Below are 20,531 nucleotides of genomic sequence, written 5' to 3' on the forward strand. Positions count from 1 at the left end.
GCAAGACACGGGCTCTTATTTCCACCAGCTGCTTATCTCCCTCCCCAGTATCGCACATCTCCCTGGCCTTTTGGGGTTTGAGCACTTCGGGCCAGAGTACAGGTGCAGGCTGGGGCTGGGCGAACGGTCCGAGCCCCTGGCGGCCTCCCCTCCGCCTTGCTGGTGACTGGGAGGAACCCCAGACCTTCCCCTCCAGCTACTTCTGCAGTTCCTGATCTTCCAGCTTTGAGATGGGCCGTGAAGGGCCCGCAGAGAGGTGGTTCCTGGGGCCCAGAGGTGGTCTCAGTGGGTCATTGGCACGTGTCTCTCATACCTCCAGTGAGTACCACCCTGTCATCCTGGTCGGGGCACGCCCGGAAGTGCAACGAGACAGCCAAGTCCTATTGTGTCAATGGAGGCGTCTGCTACTACATCGAGGGCATCAACCAGCTCTCCTGCAAGTAAGTGACCAGTGGGGGCGGGCAGAGGGCAAGAGTAGGGCGAGAGAGGCTGGGGCAGAGGCGGAGGGCTCTAGGCAAAGTCGGCTTCAAGCCACGGACAGGGGGTCCCCAAGGGGTGTAGACAGGGAGGTTTGCCCCTCTCCCTAGCCCTTTCTGGGAATCTAGGGAGAAGTCAACCCTGAAGAGCTCGGGGCTTCTGCAGCGCCAGTTTCTCAGGCCCCAGCCCACCCCATCTCCCGGTGTCCACGCTTTCACCAACACTTTTAAGGAGATGGGGATGCCAGTCTATGCCCTAGGCACTGGGTTCTCGCTCTTTCTCTCCCTTTCCCGCTCTCTGTCTCCCCGCCTCTTTCTCCCCCCATCGCTCAGCAACTTTCCAAACTGTGTTCTGATGAACATTTCCCAGGGTGTGTCTTCCCCAGCAGTGAAGAGTTTGGCAGGGTCAGGCAGAGCACAATTCCCAGCACCCTTGGTAGTGGAGGGTTTGCTCTCCTAGCCTTGAGGGGAGACGAGAACTCTGCATCCAGTGCTCGCCTCAAGACCTGGCTGCTCTCTCTGCCTGGTGTCCAGATATGCCCTGGGTGCTGCTTGTTCCATTCCAACCCCAGCCCCTCTCTGTGGGGTGAAAGGACACCAGTGAGGATACCGCTCTGGGTGTGGCCCAATGGGGGCGATGTCAGGGTTGAGGAGAAGCTCAGGCTGGGGCTCCCAGCAGGATCTCCATCCTGCTCCCCTTAGCGAACAGGGCAGACGGGGGCACAGTAACCCAGGAGGGCTTATTCAGGCCCAGCTGGGTCCTATCCGCACAGCTGAGCCCACAGTAACCCAGGAGGGCTTATTCAGGCCCAGCTGGGTCCTATCCACGCAGCTGAACCCACAGCGAGCCCTGACAGACTCTGGTGGGTGAGTGAGGAGCCGGAGGGAGAGCTTGGTGAGGGCAGCCCAGGTTCTGGCCAGACTGGGGAGGGGTGGGGGGCACTAGTTAACTTCGGGTTTTCAAAGCACCCCAAGCCTAGGACCCTGGCGAGGTGCCACAGTTGCCCCATTCCCATGGCATCTGGGCAGAGGCCACCAGAGTATTGGTGGAAGCTTAGAGAGAGGCGTTTGCCCTCCCCACAGACAAGGTCAGATTCAGCACTTCTCAGCTCTCCTGCCTCTGGGCTCCAGTTCCAGAGCTGCATCTCCCCATTGACTACAGCCTTAGCCCAAGACCCCTCCACCTCACAAAGTGATAATGAGGGGCCGTGCCTCCTTGACACTCCCCCCTCAGTGCTGGGCCAGGTGGGCCCGGACTGCCAGGCGGATCTGTGCCTCTTGCCCCAGCGGGCCTCCTTTGCTGGCTTCCCCCCCAGCCCCACCCTTCACCTGCTGCCATCCCCTTACTGGCCTCCCCCATCCTGAATTTCCGGGGACTGTCCCAGCAGCAACAGCAGGTCCCCCAGGGAAGTTCTCAGCCTGGACTCAGCCCCTCATCTTTCTCCTTCTGCCTCTAGAGGCTGCCACACATTCATGCAACAGACCCCAGGGAACATTCTAGCCATGAAAACGCTCTGAGCTCTCTGCAGTTGATCTATAGAAACTCATAAAGGTTCTGTATACCTCACAGACATCCCCCAGCCCTGTCCGCTCCTCTTCTTTTACCCCCCAACACACACACACACACACACACACACACACACACACACACACACACTTTCCTTGGTAGTGGAGGCCTTTCCTCTTCCCTAGCCCCTCGGACACTGAAACCTTGAAGGAATCCAGCATCACTGAGATCAGCCCTGGCTCCAGGCTGGGAAGGTTTCAGCCACCCAGGACAGGTGCCGGGGCTGAGGAAGGCCATGGGGGCCCAGGGCTCCAGTGCTAGTGTTTAGTGTGGAAAGGGGTGTGATGAGCAATATGGGTTTCCACAGGGTCCTGCCACAAGGCTGTACCCCTAGGACCCTCTGAGTCACACCCAGCTAAGTCAGAGAAGCAGAGGGCAGGAGCCTCAATCGTTGTGAAGATGGTGTCCCAGGGGCAACTGGGGTTCACTACTTAGAACTTGAAGTTGGTACCCAAAACCACGACCTCCCCATTTCAACCTGCCCCACATCAGCCCCAGCCAGGGCTCCTGGAACCAGCTTCCCTGACTCTCTGAGCCCTCAGGGGAGAGGGGTGTCCCCGGTGAGGCTCACTTTCAGGAGAGCAGGTCCTCAGAGCTGTGCTGGAGAAGGACAGGGGGGAGGGGGGTAGGGCAGAACCCAGAGGCCGTTCTGGGGGCGGGTGAGCCGGGAGGGAAGGGGGGGCAGGCCTCTTGGGATTCCTGATGACACCCGCACGGATTTGAAAGGAGACAGTCTAGGAAACGGAGCTCACGTCTTACCATTTGTGCTGTTTGTTTACTTTTTATTTTGATTGTTTTGCATTTCCGCTTAGCTTGGATAATGAAACTAGACTGGTCAGTTTCATGCCAGTTTCTATAAAAATCAGTTTTCCTTCCTGGTTTTCTGACACTTGTTGTTGTGTATTGGTTCAGAGCCCCGCAGGGAGTGTTGAAAAGCAGGCACACTCCGTCCCTCCTGTTTTTCTGGAATTCAGAGCCAAAATAAACAGTGGCACGGATGCTGAATTTTGTTTTAAAAAAGAAAACTTAGGGGGATTTGAAAATGGGGGTCCAAATCCAGGTGACCGTCCCCTGTCTGGGCCAGACAGGGGCCTCTGCACTTCTCGCTGCTTTCTCCTCTTCTCTCCGTGTTTTTGTGGAGCACGGTTGGTGCGTGACTCTTGGGGACTGGTTCAGGGGATGATGACAGAACAAGACTCTTTCCAGCCCTGTGCACATACCAGCGGCATGCCTCCCTCTCCCATCAAGCTCATCCCCCCGCCTGCCCCACCCCATGTCCAGGTGGGTCTCCCATCCCATACCATCTGCCTGCTCATCCTCTCTACATCTCCGCCCCACCCCTCATGAGGCCAGAGACCCTCCACCCCCCTCCAGTGCCCGGGGCACACCCTCATCCTTCATCCTCCCCCTCCCCCGGGTGAGGGCAGCACACATGGCATTATCCCCAGGCTACCAAAAGGAGAAACCGAGGCCCGGGAGGTGGGTGGGAAAACGGGGAGGCAGAGTCCCAACCTCTGTCACCCCAGAGACAGCCCATGGGCTCTCCTCTCTGCCCCTGTCTCACCTCTGCTCTTCTCCAGCCCTGGGCACAGACCTTCCCATAGTCACAGTGGAGGACTTGGGGGAGGGCTAAGAAAGCTATGACCTGCCGCTCCTTCTCATCTGTCCCCTGTGCCCCTGAAACTCAGAGGGCGCATCCCTGTTTCAGTGGGAATGTACCCACTACCAGCCAGCTCCCCACATGGAGTCAGACCCCCCTCGTGGTTGATAGGTTTATGTAGCCCATACCCCGTTACCTGGTCCTGAGCACAGGGTAGCAAGGCTATAGGCCCACCCCCAGAATCTTCCCCAGCGAAGCCCCAGGCTCCTGGACATGGCTCATTCTCAACAAACAGGAGTAAGGAGAGCCCAGAAGCCTGCTGGAAAGATCTAGTACCCAAAGAACAGTATGGGCTGTCAGTCCCCCAACCCCTGCACTGTGCCCATCCCCCACTGCCTTTTTTCTTTCAGCCAGTGGGGAAGACACTTTGCTGGGGCAGGAAGATTAGGACCATATTACACAACTCCAAGGGACACATTCGTATTTGAGACCATACCCACGGTGCCACCTGGAGTTTTGTACAAGTCAGTGGCCATGAAAGATAGATTACAGTCAAGTTAGTCCAGGCTGGGTGTGGGATCAGGGACGCCAGGTTGTCCTCCCTTATCATTGGTCTCCAAGAGCCATGGGACAGCATCCCTAACTGTCAGCAGTGGAAACCGATTTCCCCTTTGCCCCCTCCTGCCCCCGCACTACCCCACTCTCTCTCTTAAACACCTACACACACACACAAGCCGGGCTAATCTCAGACATTGGACACAGTCAAACCTATCTCTTTCCTATTCCTCTGGATTCCAAGAGTCATTTTGGCAACTTCCTGGGTCTTTATCCATCCCAAAGGTGCTGCTGCTTTAAAAATCACTTCCCCCCTCCAGCCCCCACCCCAAGCGGACATCAGTCTCTGAGAGCTGAGGAAGGAGAGCTGAGCCTGACTAGAGCTGGTTGGGAAGCCTTAGCAACTACGTGCATTTTCCTGGGATGGGATGCCTAGACCAGAGAAGGATGTACTGACAACGGTAGCCTCCTCCCCCGAGCCACCCTGTTCAACAGGACGAGGGCGCATCGAGTTCCATTGTAACCCCCACCCCCGCCACACTCTCCACACTCCCCAGCCCTCCACCACTACCCACAGGCCAGGCATTCCCACATGCACACGACCACCACTGCAAGGACCAGCCTCCCGCCTCCCCTGCATCAAGGCCTAGAGCGACTCCAGCTGCCTGCCCACCCCCACGCCCCCAGGCTAGACTGGGGGCAAGAGTTCCGCGAGTGTATCACAGCCAGAGGCAACCATCCCCTCTGAGCTGCCGGGGCTGCTGATGGTCGGTCAGTAGACAGGATGCTAAGAGGTGGAGTACGCTCACCTCTCGAGGAAGCTTACTGACTCATGTGGAATAGCTACTTATTGAGGGAACTCTGGTGACGGGGTTACCTAATTTCCCAATAAGGAAGAGACAGAGGCAGCCTGAACCCATCTTTGAGTAGGGGAATAAGGGTGGTCAGTCTGGCCCTGTCTGTAAGCTTCGCCTTAGGTATCTAGCCTTGCTGGGGTTCAGAAGTACAGGGCTGGGCATGTCTCCCCCAAACCTGCAGGCCAGGGACTTGAGGCAGCCAGAGAGCAGAAGACAGTGTACGTGGGGGTAAAGACAAGGTCAGGGAGCGTGGGTGGTGCCGGGCAGCTACAGAGGCCCCAACACGGGAGAACGCACTCCCACCAGAGCCAGGGAGTGATGGAAGAGCAGGTCCCGGGAAAGGACAGGCGGCCCAGGCAGCCAGGAGCCCCCCCAAGTGGAAGAGGTTTCAGGGTCCTCAGGGAGCCTGCTTCGGCCCTCCCCCGCAGTTGTGATTCTTGCCACCTGAGGGCAGATGCCCTACACCTGGCCTCAGCAGGCCGGCTTTGAGATGCTGGTAATTCCAGCTCCTCTCCAGCCTCACCTGTTCCCGCTAAGTTTTTTTTTTTTTCCACGTGTATTGCTCCAGGGCAGCCTTCCCCAAACATGTTTACAAGGGTTCCTCAAAAAAACATCTTCCATGGTCAAATAAATCTGGGACAGACTGGAATATTCAGCTCTTTCCTCCAAAATTTTTCCTAGCCTTTTCCTATGCCAGTGCGCACTGCAACTCTACAAGGAAACCTGGGGTTGGATTTCCTAAATTTATTTGGCCACAGAACCCTCTTTGAGAGAACAGATGAAACCTCTCCAAGGTCACTTTTGTCACGGGCACACAGTCTAGAAACAGCGTTCCGGTGTTCTCCTTTGAGCTTCCTGGGGGCTGTTTCATGGATGAGAAAACCTGCCCAGGGCCCTGGAGAGAAGCCGTTGGTAGGGCCTGGAAGGAGTGGCTTCCCAGAACCTGGTATTCTGGAAGGCTCCCGGCACCCTGCCTGCCACTAAGGGGCTACCGTTTGGGCTTCACGGGGTCCCAGGCAGGTCAGAAGGGAAGTCTCACCGACCACAGGACGATTAGGCATGAGGTTTTCCAATCTTTCCACCCACTTTTCCCTAAATCATCCTCCTTTCCGCCCCACCCCTGCCCCCCACCACCTACAGAGCAACATCTAGTAGAGAGATTTGGAAGATTTCTGAGCCCTTCCCCCAGCCCTGACTCCAGCCCCTGCAGCGACGAGTGTGCCCCAGCGCCCGACTTGGTTTTCTCATTCATCACTGTGCACTTTGATTTCTAACCTAAGCCTCGCGGATGATGCCAGTTTGTTCTGTGATTTTTCCCCTTTTCCTTCTCCAGATGTCCAAACGGATTCTTCGGACAGAGATGTTTGGAGAAACTGCCTTTGCGATTGTACATGCCAGATCCTAAGCAAAGTATGTTTGAAGATACAAACACAAGTCCCTGCTCCTTAGAAAGCTTCCGGGTGCAGTCCCCCGACGTAGGGCATAGGGCCAGGGGAGTTGGTTGTTTTGATCTTTGGCTGTTTGGTTTTTTTTTTTGTATTTTGGTTTGTTCTTTTGTTTTGCTTTGTTTTTCATTTTTGGCCTAATCCTTGGGTTGCAAGTTCAGGGCTGCAGGTAAGGGGCAGAGTGGCGAGGCCAGCACAAGTGCTAACGGTGGCAAGGAACCCAGCTGGCATCGGCAGGAGCCCGTGCCGGGGTGTTGCCGTGCCTGTGTCTCGCTATCCTGGCTCTCTCTTTCTGGTTTTCTTTCTTTTGGTAGGTGTCCTGTGGGATACACCGGGGACAGGTGTCAACAGTTCGCAATGGTCAACTTCTCCAGTATGTCTCTTTCTTCTATTTCTTTCCTTCCCTGGTGACTGATAATCTCCCTGAGCGGGAGGGCTGGGGCCTTGCTTAGCAAGACTTAGAGGGGGCTTTGGGAGAGGGGAGTTTGGGGAGGGAGTGGTGGTTTTCCTGGGCTCCTGTCAGCCCTCAGGGCTCACTCGAAGCCCGTCTGGAGGAGACGGATATTCCCCCTGCCACCCCCACCCCACCCGCCTCTTCCCCTTCTTGGGGGCTCTGGGCGCGATAACACCGCGTCCTCTCTGCAGGCGGCCGCAGCCGCGCTCAGGTCTGGGCAGCGCTGCTCAGGTCAGGCTAGCAGTGCGCGGAAGCCCGCGTGGGGCCCTCACCTGCCTTATAAGGCCTGTTGGAGGAGGTCACGTGCTCATGGGGCCAGGCAGCAAGTGCGTGCACGTGTGGGCGTGCACGTGTGGGCGTGCACGTGTGGGCGTGCACGTGTGGGCGTGCACGTGTGGGCGTGCACGTGTGGGCGTGCACGTGTGGGCCAGTTTGAGAGAGAAAAACAAGTTCTCAGCCTGTCTCGGGGTCTGGCCAGAGTTTGTTTGGTTTTGATTTGGGGTGATGGAGAGTGGGGAAGGGGGGCTGAGGGAGAACAAGCCCCAGGGCAGTGGTTTCCATGGAGGCCAGAGACCAGAGGCATTTCTGCGGCTCTGGGGTAGGACGGCATGGGGGTTTGCTGCCTGCTAAAAGATAGAGGGAATGAGGACTCAAGGGATAATGGGTGATTCTCTCCAGGCCCTCTCTGGGCTGAGTCCCCCTCCAGAGCTTCATTCCCTTCCTTTCTTCTACTTGTGAGGTTGAAGCTTTCTGGTTTGCATAGTTCGCTGAAAAAACGTGAGCCCTGCAGCAGAAAGAGGAGACCGTAATGGTGGAGTGTTTTGAAGCTGGGAGCAATTTCTGCAAGGGCCACCAGGTGGAGGTGGAGCAGAGAATAAGCCCCGGGCCAGGCCCGAGGACTCCGGGCCTCGTGCGGGGCCCAGCTGTCGGCAAGCCCCGGGTTCCCATCCTCCAGAGCGCTCTAGGCCCCCGCTCGGCCCAACCCCCACCTCCTCCTCTCCAAGGAGGACAGCTGGGTCCCATGAAGAATTAGGAGCCAAAGTGGCGGTGCCTGGGTATAGAGAGTGGGGTTCCAGAAGAGGCAGAAAGCAGGATGGGGGCAGGGGGACAATTAGGTGGCCCTTGAGAGAAAAGGCGTTTGCAGGTTTGGGTCTCAGAGTGGAGTGAATGAGTCTTCCCAGTCCTCCTTAGGCCACAGCACAAAAGCCTAGAAATCATCACCTCCTTCTCCCTGCTAGAGCCTGGAAGCTAAGACAAAAAGAGGAAAGTAGAGGCCCCAGGGAGGTGGGGGCTGGGCCGAGATGGCCCAGATGGTCAACTGTTTTCACGGAGTGTGGGAGGCAGCACTCTCCCCAGGCCCCCCAGTTGGAGGCCAGGGTGGAAGGCTGTAGGGATAAGAGCAGAGCTGTGGGCAGGGCATAGTGGCCCAACAGAATTCTTCAGAGTCCAGGCTCCAGGAAGAATTGCAGAGTCAGATCCAGCCCCACTGGAGGGCCGGAGGTCAGGAGGGGCCTCTGGAGGGAACAGAGCAGCCAGGCTGAGGCTAAGGACCAGGGGAGAGAGGCAGTGGAGGGCCTATTCCTTTTCACCCTCAGTCCCAGAGCCTCCCTGGCTTACAGGACTGCTGTGGACAGGGAGTCCCAGCCCATCGTGAATCAGAGGAGCGGAGCCTCCAGAGCTCGGCCACTGGCCAAGCTTCTCTGCCAGCTGGGCAGCTTCAGCTTTCGGCTCAGAGCTGCTCAGAGGATCAGCAGGGCCCCAGGAACCCAGAAAAAGCCGAGAAATGCTGCCACGGGGCTTTCGGCCTGGTGTTATCAGGATCCTTGCTGTTACCTTTCCGTGGAGGGTTTATATTGCTCATGCACTTGGCCCAGAGCTCTCTGTGTCTATCAGATACTTATTGAAAAGGTAGTAGAAAATGCTAGCTTAAATGTTCAGGCTTTGGATCCAGCCAGATCTGAATGATGACGGCAGCCCCTGAGCTTACCAGTTCTGGGGCCTCATTGAACCCGAGTTGGTTTTCTCATCTGCGAAATGGGGATAGTTAACAGTTACGCCTCGAGGGTCGCCGTGAGGAAGAAGGGCAGTGACGCTTAGGAAGGGCTTAGCAGAGAGCCAGCTGCCGTGGTTGGAGGGCAGCTTAGCACCTCTCCCGCTACAGCTGCTGTGGGGCAGGGGCTGGGAGGGCCGGCACCAGCGCCCTGGACGCTGACTCCAAGCACGTCCTGAGCAAAGTGTCTGACTTTCCGCCCAGACAGCTTCTAGGCCAGATTACCTTTTGCAATGGCCACAGAAACGGAGCCTGTGGCCACAGTAGCACTTTGAAGCTTCTCCTTCTTCCCCTGACAGCCCCTCCACTTCCCAAGAGTCAAACCTTGTGCATCTGTATACCCCCCAAGTGAAAAACACACACACCTACGGGGACACACACACGCAAGCATATACTCGCACATGTTCAAACACACACGTGCTCACATATACTCAAACACAAGCACATGCCTGCACTGGTGTGAAACACACACATCTGCTCACCCCCCTGCACACACCTGCACAAACACACGAGCATGTGTTCTCATCAGGGGCCCACATCATGGCCTCCTCAGCCAGGCCCCCGTAAGTGTGTGTCGTTGGACAAGGCTAGGATGAAGACTTTGTATGTTGTCTGGTAAACCTGGCCCTCATGGGAGTCCGGCATCAGGTTGCCATGGTTACTGGTCAGTATGCAGATTTCTGCCCAGTGGGACCTGTCTGTGATTCAGTGGCGCCGCTGCATTCTGGCTGACAGGCAGCCTGTGCACATGAGGAGCTGGAGACACCTTTGACAGGAGCAGACTTAGCCACAGACCCCTCCGAATCTGTCCCCGGTGAGAGGGAAGCAGGGCTGCCTCCCTGGAGACTGGGCAAGCTCTCAGTGACCTCACCAGTCCTGTCGGCCACCGCTGGTCCACCCCAAACAGGCCTTTGACTGAAAGGGGAGGTCCCTTAGGAGGCCTAGACCCTGCTGCTGTGGCTGCTACTTGGTTCCCAGAGCTGGGAAGCAGAAGAAAACTCTTCAATGGCTTTGGGACCCCCACTCGCTTCTCCAGGTGGTCATTTTCCTCATGACTAGGCAGTGGGGCCCGGAGACTCAATCGGCAGGAACAGCACAAGACCTCCTGCTGATGGGCCGCACGTTCTCCTTCCTCTGGAGGAGAGGAGACACCAGAACACAGTCTCCCCTCCTCCCTGGATCTCAAGAGCTGACTGTGCACGCAGGGAGGCCGCGGACTGGGCTCCCGTACACGCACTGCGCCTCCCGCTGTCCAGGCCGCTCGCGTCTCCCTCTCACTGTGGACAGCCACTTTCGACAGATGAGGAAACCGAGACCAGACTCGCCCACATGCACACAGCACGTTAGGAACAAAACTGAGACTCGGAGCCTGCAGATAGGTGTTGGCCACATGAGAATGATAGGGGAGCTTTCAGAAACACTGTTGAGATTTCTGGGCTCCCACCTGAGACCCTGATCCCGTTGTCTGGGATGATTCTGAAGCACAGCTGGGTAGCAGAGCTCCCAGAGATCCGATTTTAACAGAGCCTGAGAGGTGGCTAGGCCGGGTGCGCTTGGAGACGCAGTGGGTCTGGGGCAGGGCTGACCCTCGGGCAGGGCCCTTTGATCCGCAGCCCCTCTAGGCTGTGGGTGCCCACCTCATAGGGCTCTGAAGACACACATTTACAATACGATCCCACTTCAGAAAGTGGCCCACCATCTGACACACGTGTTCCGCAGCTGAACCCACCTGGCTCTTCCCACAAGTTGCAGTTGGCTTTTCTAAGTCGTGAAATCAGGCTCAAACCCCAAGGCCTAGGCCCCGTAGGCTTCTAGGGTGTTGGTGGTGTCATGTGAAGTGACCTGCTGCCTGGAGCCTCTCCCCATAAACGCAGGAGTCTCGGTGCCCGGGCTCCCAGTAGATGGGCAGGCCAACCACGCCTTTGGACGCAGGACACGGACAAAGGCCAGTCGGGGCCCCCTACGCCCTCGTTCGGAACAGAGAAAAGGGCCCCGTGAATGAGCTCAGGGCTGAGCAGGCAGTCTGCAGGAGGAGTGTGAGAATGCGGAAGGCCTGGCACTGGAGCTGGGGGGCGGGGGGAGAACAGGGACTCCTCGGACCGCCACCCCCACTCACCTTTCCTCCCTGGGGACATCTGCCAGCTGACTCTCGCACCTCTGCCTCCCCACCAGGTACTAACCCCACAGCTCATCTCTAAACAACCTGCCCTGCTTGCTGATCCTAACGTCTCCTCTCTCCACCCCCCTTGGGGCTCTTGGGACTGGGTGCCAGGGCAGGGGCTCAGGAGGCCGGGAGGGGACACCACTAACCTGCTTTCACCTCACAGGCTGACTGCTGGTGTCTGAAGAGTCCTGACCAACGTTTCTCTCTCTCTCTCTCTTTCTCTCTCTCTCTCCCACCCTCCCTCACCTCCCCGCTCCCCCATCTCTCTCTGTATCCCTCCCGCCATCCCTCCCCCTCTCTGACCCCCCTCTCTCCTGCACTGCCAGAGCACCTTGGATTTGAACTAAAGGGTACGGAGCTCTATGTATCAGTCAGTGCCGTCCACACCGCCCCTCTCCGCAGCCTCTGACACCATGTGTGCTGGACGCTTCGTCTCCTTTCCAAAACATGGAAAAGGGATGATTCCAAAAATCTCCCCTGGCCCCCCCAAGATGTCCTATCATAAAGCACATTGATTTGGGGGAGACAGCAGCTCAGACGAGCAGAGCGCCCCGGGGCTCAGACTGTGCACCCCGGGGAGAGCGGCACCCCCTGGCCTGAGGCCAGTGGCTGGGAGGCCTCCCAGGGGAGGAGCTTCCCGAGCTGTGCTGCCCGGTGGGCTGCCGGACGAGAGACGCCCCGGGGGAGCTGGTGTCCGGAAGCCACGGCACCCTGGCTTGGAGACTCGTGCAGAGAGGCAGCCTCTTCCGTTGGACTCTAATCCTTCCTGTTCCCACTTCATTTCCATTGCTTTTCATCCTGCCCTGTGCCGGCAGCTGATCGCACCCATTCGTCTCTGCCCCCTGCCCGGGGTCTGTCTGCCAGGCTTTGCCATCTGCTTGAGGCTGTCACTCCCTCCGTGATCTGTCTCCACAATGGCCCGCGTGTTCTTCGCCCATGGGCAGGGAAGCAAGGGTCTGGGTGGGCGGGCCTCTGGTGCTTGCCCTCCTGCTCCCCGGCTCAGAACCTTACCTCCCTCCCACTACCGCCCCCGCCCCGGCCCCTGGGAGACACCTTGAGCGGGAAGGGACCCGGAGGGGTCGGTCTGTCCCCTCTCTGTGCTGGGAGGCTCCACCCTGGCCTCCGATGTCCAGACATGTTACAGCAGGAGAGAGGCAGGGGCTCGGAGGGGTCGAGGCTTCGGCGGGGGCAGACGTCAGATGGCAGTGCAGAGCCTGCAGTGTGAAGAGGCTGTTCTCGAGGCAGGTCTGGAGAGGCCCTGGTTCCCTCACCGCCTCGGCCCTGTCAGCTCTCCTCAGGAGACGAGCTCAAAGTGTGGGCGCGAGTGTGTCTATCTGCTGCCGGTGACGGCTTGGGAGGAGAGGGGCCGAGTCCGCGTGGTGTGCGTGATCGCCGCAGGGTGCGGGAGGTGACCTGCGGGGGGGGGGGGGTGCCGTGGGGGGTGGAAACGTCACACACCTTGTCAGGCCCCCGGTGCGGGGTGTTGCGTGCATGAAGGCGCGCGGCAGGACATCTTTGTGTCAAGGCTGAGCGTCGTGCAGGTGGAACCGTGAGGGTGTGGAGGTGAGCGGCAGCGTGTGCCGATATGTGTCTGTAACGGTGGTCTGTATGTCCATCCATGTCCTGACTCGACAAACATCTACTGAACCCCAGAATTTGCCAGACTCTGGCGATCTGGCGCACAGAGCCCCTGCCCTCCTGGCGCTCAAATTCCCAGGATGAGACAGACAACAAACAGGAAAGATATCAGGTGGTGGTAAGTGCCATACCAAAAATAAAAGAAGGTAATGGGAGGGTGCCTAGCTGGGGAGGGATTTACCTTAGCTGAGGGGCCAGGAAAGGCTTGTGCAATGGGCTAACATCTGGGTTAAAACCTGATGGAAAGTAGGCAGCCCTGCCAACAACGGGGGAGAGTATGTGAGGAGGGGGCGCAGCAAGTTAGGGATGGTGGGTGGAGTGGGCTTGCCTGATTCAGTGGACGGAAGGAATGGCAGCATCTCTGGGCACAGCAGACATGGGGACTGGACCAACGATGAGATATAAAGGGAAGGCTGGGACAGTAACCCAGGCCTCCGAGGCCAGGGTGCGTGTGTGGGCTGGAATCGAATCGCAGGGCGAGGCCGTTGTGGATTTTCAGCAGAGGAGTAAATGATCTGCTGGCTTTGGGGCAGAGAACACACTGGGTTCGGAGACAGGCTGGGGAGGAGTGGAAGCAGAGAAGCCGGTCAGAGGGTGCCCAGCTGTCCAGGTGAGAGGTGACATCATTGTGGACTGAGCTAGAAGTGGTGGAAGTGGTCAAATCCAGAATCTACTGGGAAGGTGAAGCTGGGAAGATTGGCTGAAGCGCCAGGTGTCAGAGCCGGTGGGGAGAAAGGAGTCCTTGGCAGTGATTCCAAGGTGTGGGGCCTGAGAAACAGGAGAGGGGGTGCTGCCACTGACGAGGTGGGAAGGGCGGGGAGCAGGCTCAGAAAGAGGCTGGGGAATCGGCACTTCTGCTTGGCCATGGCCCTTGGAGCTCAGGGAGAAGTCGGCAGGAGATACAAATGTGAGAGTCACCTGCATACAGCCAGTATGCAAAGTCTGAGCTGCGTGAGATCATGAGACGTGAGAGGGCAGGTGGGAGAAAGAAAGAAGCCGGGGAGCCCCTTCTACCTTGCGGCCCAAACAGAAGAGTAGGAAGCAGCGACTGAACAGGTCAGCCAGTGAGGGAGGAGGACACCCAGGAGAGCAGAGCCACCCAGGGGGAGTGGACCCAACAGGGGGAGTCAGCTGGAGGGGAAGCAAACGACCAGGGGACCTGGCAGTAGGAGGTTGTCGGTGACCAGGACCAGAGTGGTCTTGGAACAGTGACAGAGACAGATGTCGCATTGGAGAAGATGAGGGGGTGGGCAGGGATGAGAACTGGAGGCAGGACGTGGACCTCCAAGCCCAGAGATGGGGTCCAGGGTGGAGGGCTGTTTAAGACCACATGATTGCGTGTGCGCGTGTGCGCTTCTCTGGACACGTGCGAGTGCACCTTTGCGAAGGCGTCTGTCTGTGTACAGATAGGCATAGTCCTAAAGGTATGTGTGTCTAGAGGGTTTGCGCTCCCGGTGTTTACTGGTGGGTGTACGCAGGACGTGCTGCAAGCCCGAAGGCTTCGGGACATGTGCCCGGGCTCTACCCGGGTGTTGGGGTCTAGCCTCCACGTGTCCCTGTGCTGGGGAGAGGGAGCCATGTGGAGGGACCAGCTGGCAGGTGCAGGTTGGGGCAGAGGGTGTCCTGCTGCTGTCACCTTTTTCCTTTTCTTCCTCCTGGTTTTCTCTGCTCTAGGAAGGCAGGAGTTGCCCCACCAAGAAGTGGGAGGTGGAGGGGATAGTTGGTTCTTCCAGGGCTTTGAAGCCCAGCCTAGCGCAGCTCCTCAGAAAGGGTGGGGGCTGCTCCTCGAGCCCGAGAACTGTCCTGGGCGCCAGGGGCTACGCTGTCTCTTGTGGGCTTCTCAAAAGCCAAGGGAAAGGCTGGAGTGGGCCAGGGCCACGTGCTGTCCAGGCCCAGGGACAAACCAAGGCCTTTCTCTCCATGTCCCACTCCATGGGTCTGGTCTGCTCTGTCCCCGCTCCTGGCATCCCTCCTGGGTCCAGCCTCTGGGTCTGATGTCCTGTCACCAGCCCGGAACAAGCCAGTCTCCAGCTTCTTGGCAAAGCTGAAATGGCAAGCCAGACCTTTGCCCGGGGTCTACACGTTCACTGCCATGAAGAACAGCTCTCGCCCACCCATCCAGGCTCTTTGAAGCCACCAGGCCATTGTGGAGTAGGGCAAGGTCGCTGGTCAAGCTGGGTTGCCCTCCCCTATGGCCTTTGGAATTTCACCTCCATCCCACCCACCCTCATCCCCCCTGCATTTGCCATTCACACGCTCTGGGCAGGGTGTAGGGTTTGGGAAGGTGAATTCAGGGGTAGTCACTTGGGACCAGGTCCGTGGGTGGACAGATTTCGGGGCAACAGGAGGCAATCCAGGAGGGAGGGGCTAGCTGGGGAAGGAGGAGATGCAAAGGAGCTGGGAGGCCCTGAGCTGGAGGGAGCCGAAGCTTTGGGGGTAGCGGGGAGGGCATCTTTGCACCAGTGTCCCCACAGATCTGCCTGCTGCCCTGCCCGCTCACATCCTGTCCTCTGCCTGTGCAGAAGCCGAGGAGCTGTACCAGAAGAGGGTCCTGACTATCACCGGCATCTGCGTGGCTCTGCTCGTAGTGGGCATTGTCTGCGTGGTCGCCTACTGCAAGACCAAGTGAGTGTCCGACGTTCAGGCCTGCGGGAGGCCAGCTACGGAGGACAGTCTCTTCCCCCCCGCCCAGATCCCCTCTTCTATGCCCCAACAGCCCCTTCAGGGGCCTCTGCAGCTGGCGTGGGGCCAAAGGGCTGGGCCAAGAAGCAGGAGCAGAGGATAGAGGAGACAGGCCCCAGAGCAGTGAACAAGAATGGTCAAGAGCACAGGTGTTGGAAGAAGACAGATCGGGGTTCGAATTCAGCTCTCCCATGTACCATGACCCCAAGCAAACCGAGTCCTCATCTATAAAGTAGGAATGACCCTAGTAAGTCCGTCGGAGGGCGCTGTGAGGGAGAATCTCCCCTGTCAAGTCAGGGGCAGTGCTGGGGGTGGGGAAGCACGGAAAGGAAGGCTACATTCCCAGGGGACAAAGAGACCTCAGGAGGCACTGTCTAGCCCCACCTGGGAGAGATCTAGGCCAGAACAGAGAGAAGATGGGGCCAGGTCACCTCTGGGCAGAGGAAAGGTGAGGGCAGAACCTCGGGGCAAGGAAAGAAAGGTGCAGAAAGGGGGCTGGGCAGTTCCTAGATAATAGTGCTGACAGACAAACGCTGGAAAGGATCCGTTGTGTTCCTAGAGCATAAGCGGCCCAGACTAGTTGGAGCAAAGGCCTGGGGTCAAGAAAAAGAGAGGCATGAGTCTAAGGAGACAGCTGGAATCCAGATGGTACCATGGGGCCTTGAATCCCAAGCTAGGCAGCCTGGGTTTGCCCTGTAAATGATAGGGAGCCCATGAAGGTTGTAGAGTGATGTAGTACAGAAAAAATGATAGGTCTGTCCCATCCATTCTTATCTAGAAAGCAAGGGTGGGGGCATAACCAGGACTTAGGGCACAGAGTCCCTCAGTCTTGACTCCTGCCGAGCCTATCTATGGGATCTAAGCCCTGCCAGCCTTGGGAGTTAGGGCCCAAGGACTGAGGTCAAGAACTCGGGGAAAAGCAAACCCCTATTCTAACCTCCAGTGCATTTATTCATTTCTTGAACAAACTTTCATTCGATGCCTGCTGAATACCAGGCTCTCTGCCAGGCGCATGGCCAGTGCTCTAAGCAAGATGTCCAGTGTAACGGGGTACGTTTCAGGGGTGCCTAACCTCAGCTGGAGGGCAAGAAGGGTCTCCCTGAGGAAGGAGCTCTTAGGCTGAGCTTGGGAGAAGAGCAGGAGTCGGCAGGGGAAGAGGCCGAGTGTGTTCCAGTGGGACGTAACAGTACGTGCAGAGCCGCAGAGCCCGGAGAAGGCCGGCACAGGGGAGGGTCGGAACCAAGCCCTCCAAGGATACGGCGAGCTGGGGCCGAGAGGGCCGTGGGAGAGGGCCCGTGAAGGGCGTTCAGCAGGGGAGGGACATGGCTAGACCGGATCATTACAGAACAAGCGTACTGGGCACTTCCTGTGGCCAAAGTAAAGCAGTCCCACGAGCCCCTGATACACAGCTCCGTGTTTGATAGTCCTTACCGCACTTTACTGAAAGCACCTTGCTCATTCGTGTATGTGTTTATTATCTGCCTCCGTACTGGCCTGTGAGCTCCCTGAGGGTAGGGATTGGGTCCTTCTCCTTCTCTGTTCCGAAACAGCATCTGGCACATAGTAAAAACCCAAGAAATAGCGAGCGAATGAGTGACCAGTGCTTGAGTATTTTATCTCAGTTCCTAATTCTCAGTGGACTTTGCAAGGGGTAAGTGGTCACCCACTTTAAGAGGAGGAAAGTGAAACACAGCGAGTGTAAGGAACTGGCCCGGGTTACAGAGCCAGGAAGTGGTGGCATTCTAGTCTCTCGGAGCCTGAGCTCAGGACTGCTACGCTCAGGTCCTGCCGGCTTCCAGCTGCCCCGGCATCCTGGCCAGAGGTTAGAAGAGTTCCCCTGGAGGGACAGCCCGGGAATGTCATACCCAGTGTGGGGGCCGTGCCAGGCTAACACGCCCTCGTCCTATGCAGGAAACAGCGGAAACAGATGCACAATCAGCTCCGGCAGAACATGTGCCCGGCCCACCAGAACCGGAGCTTGGCCAACGGGCCCAGCCACCCCCGGCTGGACCCCGAGGAGATCCAGATGGCAGATGTGAGTGGTGTTCCCAGAGCCCCTCGCAGCCCTCACTGGAGAGCCAGCCTCGTCATGCCCCCTGCAAGGCCGGGCCAGGGCGGCAGCTGGCCCACGCCATGCTCAGGCAAGGGCCTGCTAGCCTAGCCTCACCTCGGTGACCGGCCTCGCTTTGCCCACTTCCTGAAGGGGTTGGTTGGCTGGGGCCATTGCTGCCCTAACACCAGCTCACTCACGCAGTGGACCACTGCCCAGCCTGCAGCTTCGCGCGTGGCTTCCCCATCCCCACCAGGAAGGAGGGCCGACTTGGTGACCCGTCACTAACTCCCGCCCAACTGTGTCTGTTGCAGTACATCTCCAAGAATGTGCCGGCCACGGACCATGTCATCCGGAGGGAAACCGAGACCACCTTCTCTGGGAGCCACTCCTGTTCTCCTTCTCACCACTGTTCCACGGCCACACCCACCTCCAGCCACAGGTGGGCACCAGCCAGGCACACACAGATTTGCAGACCCCTGCATGCACACGTCTGCCTAAGGACACACAGAACCCCCCCCAGCCAGGCCCGGCTCAGCACCGAAGCTCCCTCTGAGTCAGAGGAGGGAGGTGGACTTCGGACTAGAACCCACCACCAAACGTTCATCCAGATCCTCGGCAGCCCAGATTGCCTCTTCCAGTCCCCAGGGGAACAATAGCCTCCCTGTGCCCCCCTGACATTAAGTCTTGGCACCACGTTATCCAGCATACAGTGCCTCCTCGTTCAAACACCCGCACCTTTTGATGCCCTCTCCTGAGTTTGCCCATATGAACTTAGTCCACCTTAGCTTCCTTTTCTTTAGAGTGGGGAGGTCTGTCCGCCGAAGCAGAAAGGTTCTTAGAGCTCAAGAAATAACATGGTTGGCCCCCTTCTCCCCTGGGGAGCAGCATGAACTAGGCAGGTCCCCCAGATATTGGCCACTGGGGCTGTGCTCCTGAAATTGGTGGCTAAGAACCATGGGAGTGGAAGGGCCCCAGACAGGGAGCCCCGGGCTGAGGCTGGGGGCGGGGGGCGGAATGGTTGCACAGAGGAAAAGAAGAGGCTCGTGCACATGGCAGCTCACCCACCCATAGGACACTCAGCCCTCCTCCCTAGATCTTGATATGACTTATCGGCTCAGAGTGGAGAAGGGCAGTGAGCTGAGGGTGCCTGAAATGAAATGAAGAACCAGGGAGGGGGTGGGCCTGGGACTACACCTGCTGGGCTATTCTGCCCCTTCCTGATCTCTCACGTCTCCTCCACTTCTTCTCTAGGCATGAGAGCCACACGTGGAGCCTGGAACGTTCTGAAAGCCTGACCTCTGACTCCCAGTCGGGCATCATGCTGTCATCGGTGGGCACCAGCAAGTGCAACAGCCCGGCGTGTGTGGAGGCCCGGGCGCGGCGGGCAGCGGCCTACAGCCTGGAAGAGCGGCGCAGGGCTGCCGTGCCACCTTACCACGACTCCGTAGACTCCCTGCGTGACTCCCCACACAGCGAGAGGTCAGTTCCTGCCTCGTGCCCTGTGCCCCACCTTGGCCAGAGAGCTGGCACCACTGACCCAGGGCTGACCCTTAGGGCACCTCAGAGACATTCCAAAGATTCTCGGGTCCATATTTCAGATTGGCCAGCAAGGTCCCCGAGGGGTTCAGTGATCGGCTCAGGGTTATCCACATGTTCATGACAGACTGGGATTGCAGCCGAGCCAATGGACCCTGGTGTGCAGTGACGACTAAGACACTTTTCAGAGTAGAAGGGGATGTTAATAATTGCACTAGGAACATCAGGAACAAACAGGGGCTGTTCCGGACAAAGCAGAACATACGGTAGCCCTGCCCTGGTGTCACCCAGAGGCCCCATGTCCCAGCGGGAACAGAAAGACACCAAGATCGAACAGAGTGGAGGGTAGGAGGGGAGGCTGTCTGCAAGGAGACTGACCAGTGCAGGCTGGGCACGAGCCAAGAATGACTGCAGGCCCTGGCAGTATCAGCAGCAAGGCCCAGGGATCAAGACACCATTGAGTTTCCGAGCAACGGACGGAGTGAGAACCAGGAAACTCCCCTTCTTCCCTGACTCCACGCCAGGAGTCACAGGAGGCCAGCCCTCCACCTTGCTCAGCCCTCCAGTGGCCCTTAGCAAGTGGGGTCTGTGGGAGGAGAGCAGAGGAAAACGCATAGTACTGGGAACTCCAGGCTGGAGTAGAGGGAGAGGAAATGTCCTCCTGCTCTGAGCCTACTCCATGCCAGCCCTCGCCGAGCAGGCCTGCCTGGGGACCCAGAGATGGCCCCCCGGGTTCTTGCTCCCGAGGAGCTGAGCCATGGACACAAACCACTGACGCTCACAGCCACCTAAGGAACGCCTAAGAAAGGCCATCCTACCAGGGCAGAGGCCCAGTCTGACTCCAGACTCTAGGAAGTGGCCAGTTTTCCAAGACCAAACTTTCGAAGCCCAGCTCCACCACCTGTGTGATTTGGAGCAGATTAGTCACCCCCGTGCCTTGTTTCCGTAGCTGTAGATCATGAAAAACAGTACCTGCCAGGCATGGTTCTCGTGAAGGCCGTCAGAGGGCGTGCCTCCCAGCCAGCGGCACTAGGTGTAGCTGTCGTTCTCGGCAGCAGTAGGCCTTCTTAATGGTTGGGAGGCAGAGAGACAAGAAGAGCTCTCCAGGCACGGGAAGCCTCCTGAGCGAAGCCAGCAGAGGCGTTTAAGAACACGGCTCGTGAGTGAGGTGCCCGGAGCAGGGTGAGCTGTAGGGAGAGTGGAGCTGGGTCTGAACAGGTAGGCCGGGGCCAGGTAAGTGGCTAGTGGCCCTGGACGGGTAAGCAGGAAGGGCCTCCTAAAGCAAAACAGTGATGTTAAAAGATTGCTCTGGAAGGTGCATACAGTGGAGGAGAGGCCCTGGAGTGGGGTCATGACCAGAGCAGAGCAAACAACTAAGCCCGGGATGGGGTAGAGCAGGGCACAGGCTGTGTTCCAGGAGACGGGGAATGGCCGCTGATTGGATGTGCGTGTGG

The 20,531-nt window shown here is 58.2% G+C and overlaps 1 protein-coding gene across 3 annotated transcripts in view; it reads left to right on the forward strand.

Moving 5' to 3' along the window:
* NRG2 (neuregulin 2) overlaps positions 1–20,531 on the forward strand; it is a 174,902-nt gene that overhangs the window by 152,757 nt on the left and 1,614 nt on the right. Inside the window, exons 4-11 of one of the 3 annotated variants that reach the window (XM_087862218.1) lie at positions 320–440; positions 6,389–6,465; positions 6,815–6,873; positions 11,332–11,518; positions 15,329–15,431; positions 17,400–17,523; positions 17,853–17,980; positions 18,793–19,020. In XM_087862218.1, coding sequence (XP_087718344.1) covers positions 320–440; positions 6,389–6,465; positions 6,815–6,873; positions 11,332–11,518; positions 15,329–15,431; positions 17,400–17,523; positions 17,853–17,980; positions 18,793–19,020 — 1,027 coding nt within the window. The remainder of the gene's footprint in view (positions 1–319; positions 441–6,388; positions 6,466–6,814; positions 6,874–11,331; positions 11,519–15,328; positions 15,432–17,399; positions 17,524–17,852; positions 17,981–18,792; positions 19,021–20,531) is intronic. The other 2 variants (XM_045794533.2, XM_045794534.2) reach the window with 2 other exon arrangements.

This window comes from Ursus americanus, chromosome 5, assembly GCF_024610735.1.
Source record: "Ursus americanus isolate L20-20 chromosome 5, mUrsAme1.1.p, whole genome shotgun sequence".
Taxonomy (NCBI): domain Eukaryota; kingdom Metazoa; phylum Chordata; class Mammalia; order Carnivora; family Ursidae; genus Ursus; species Ursus americanus.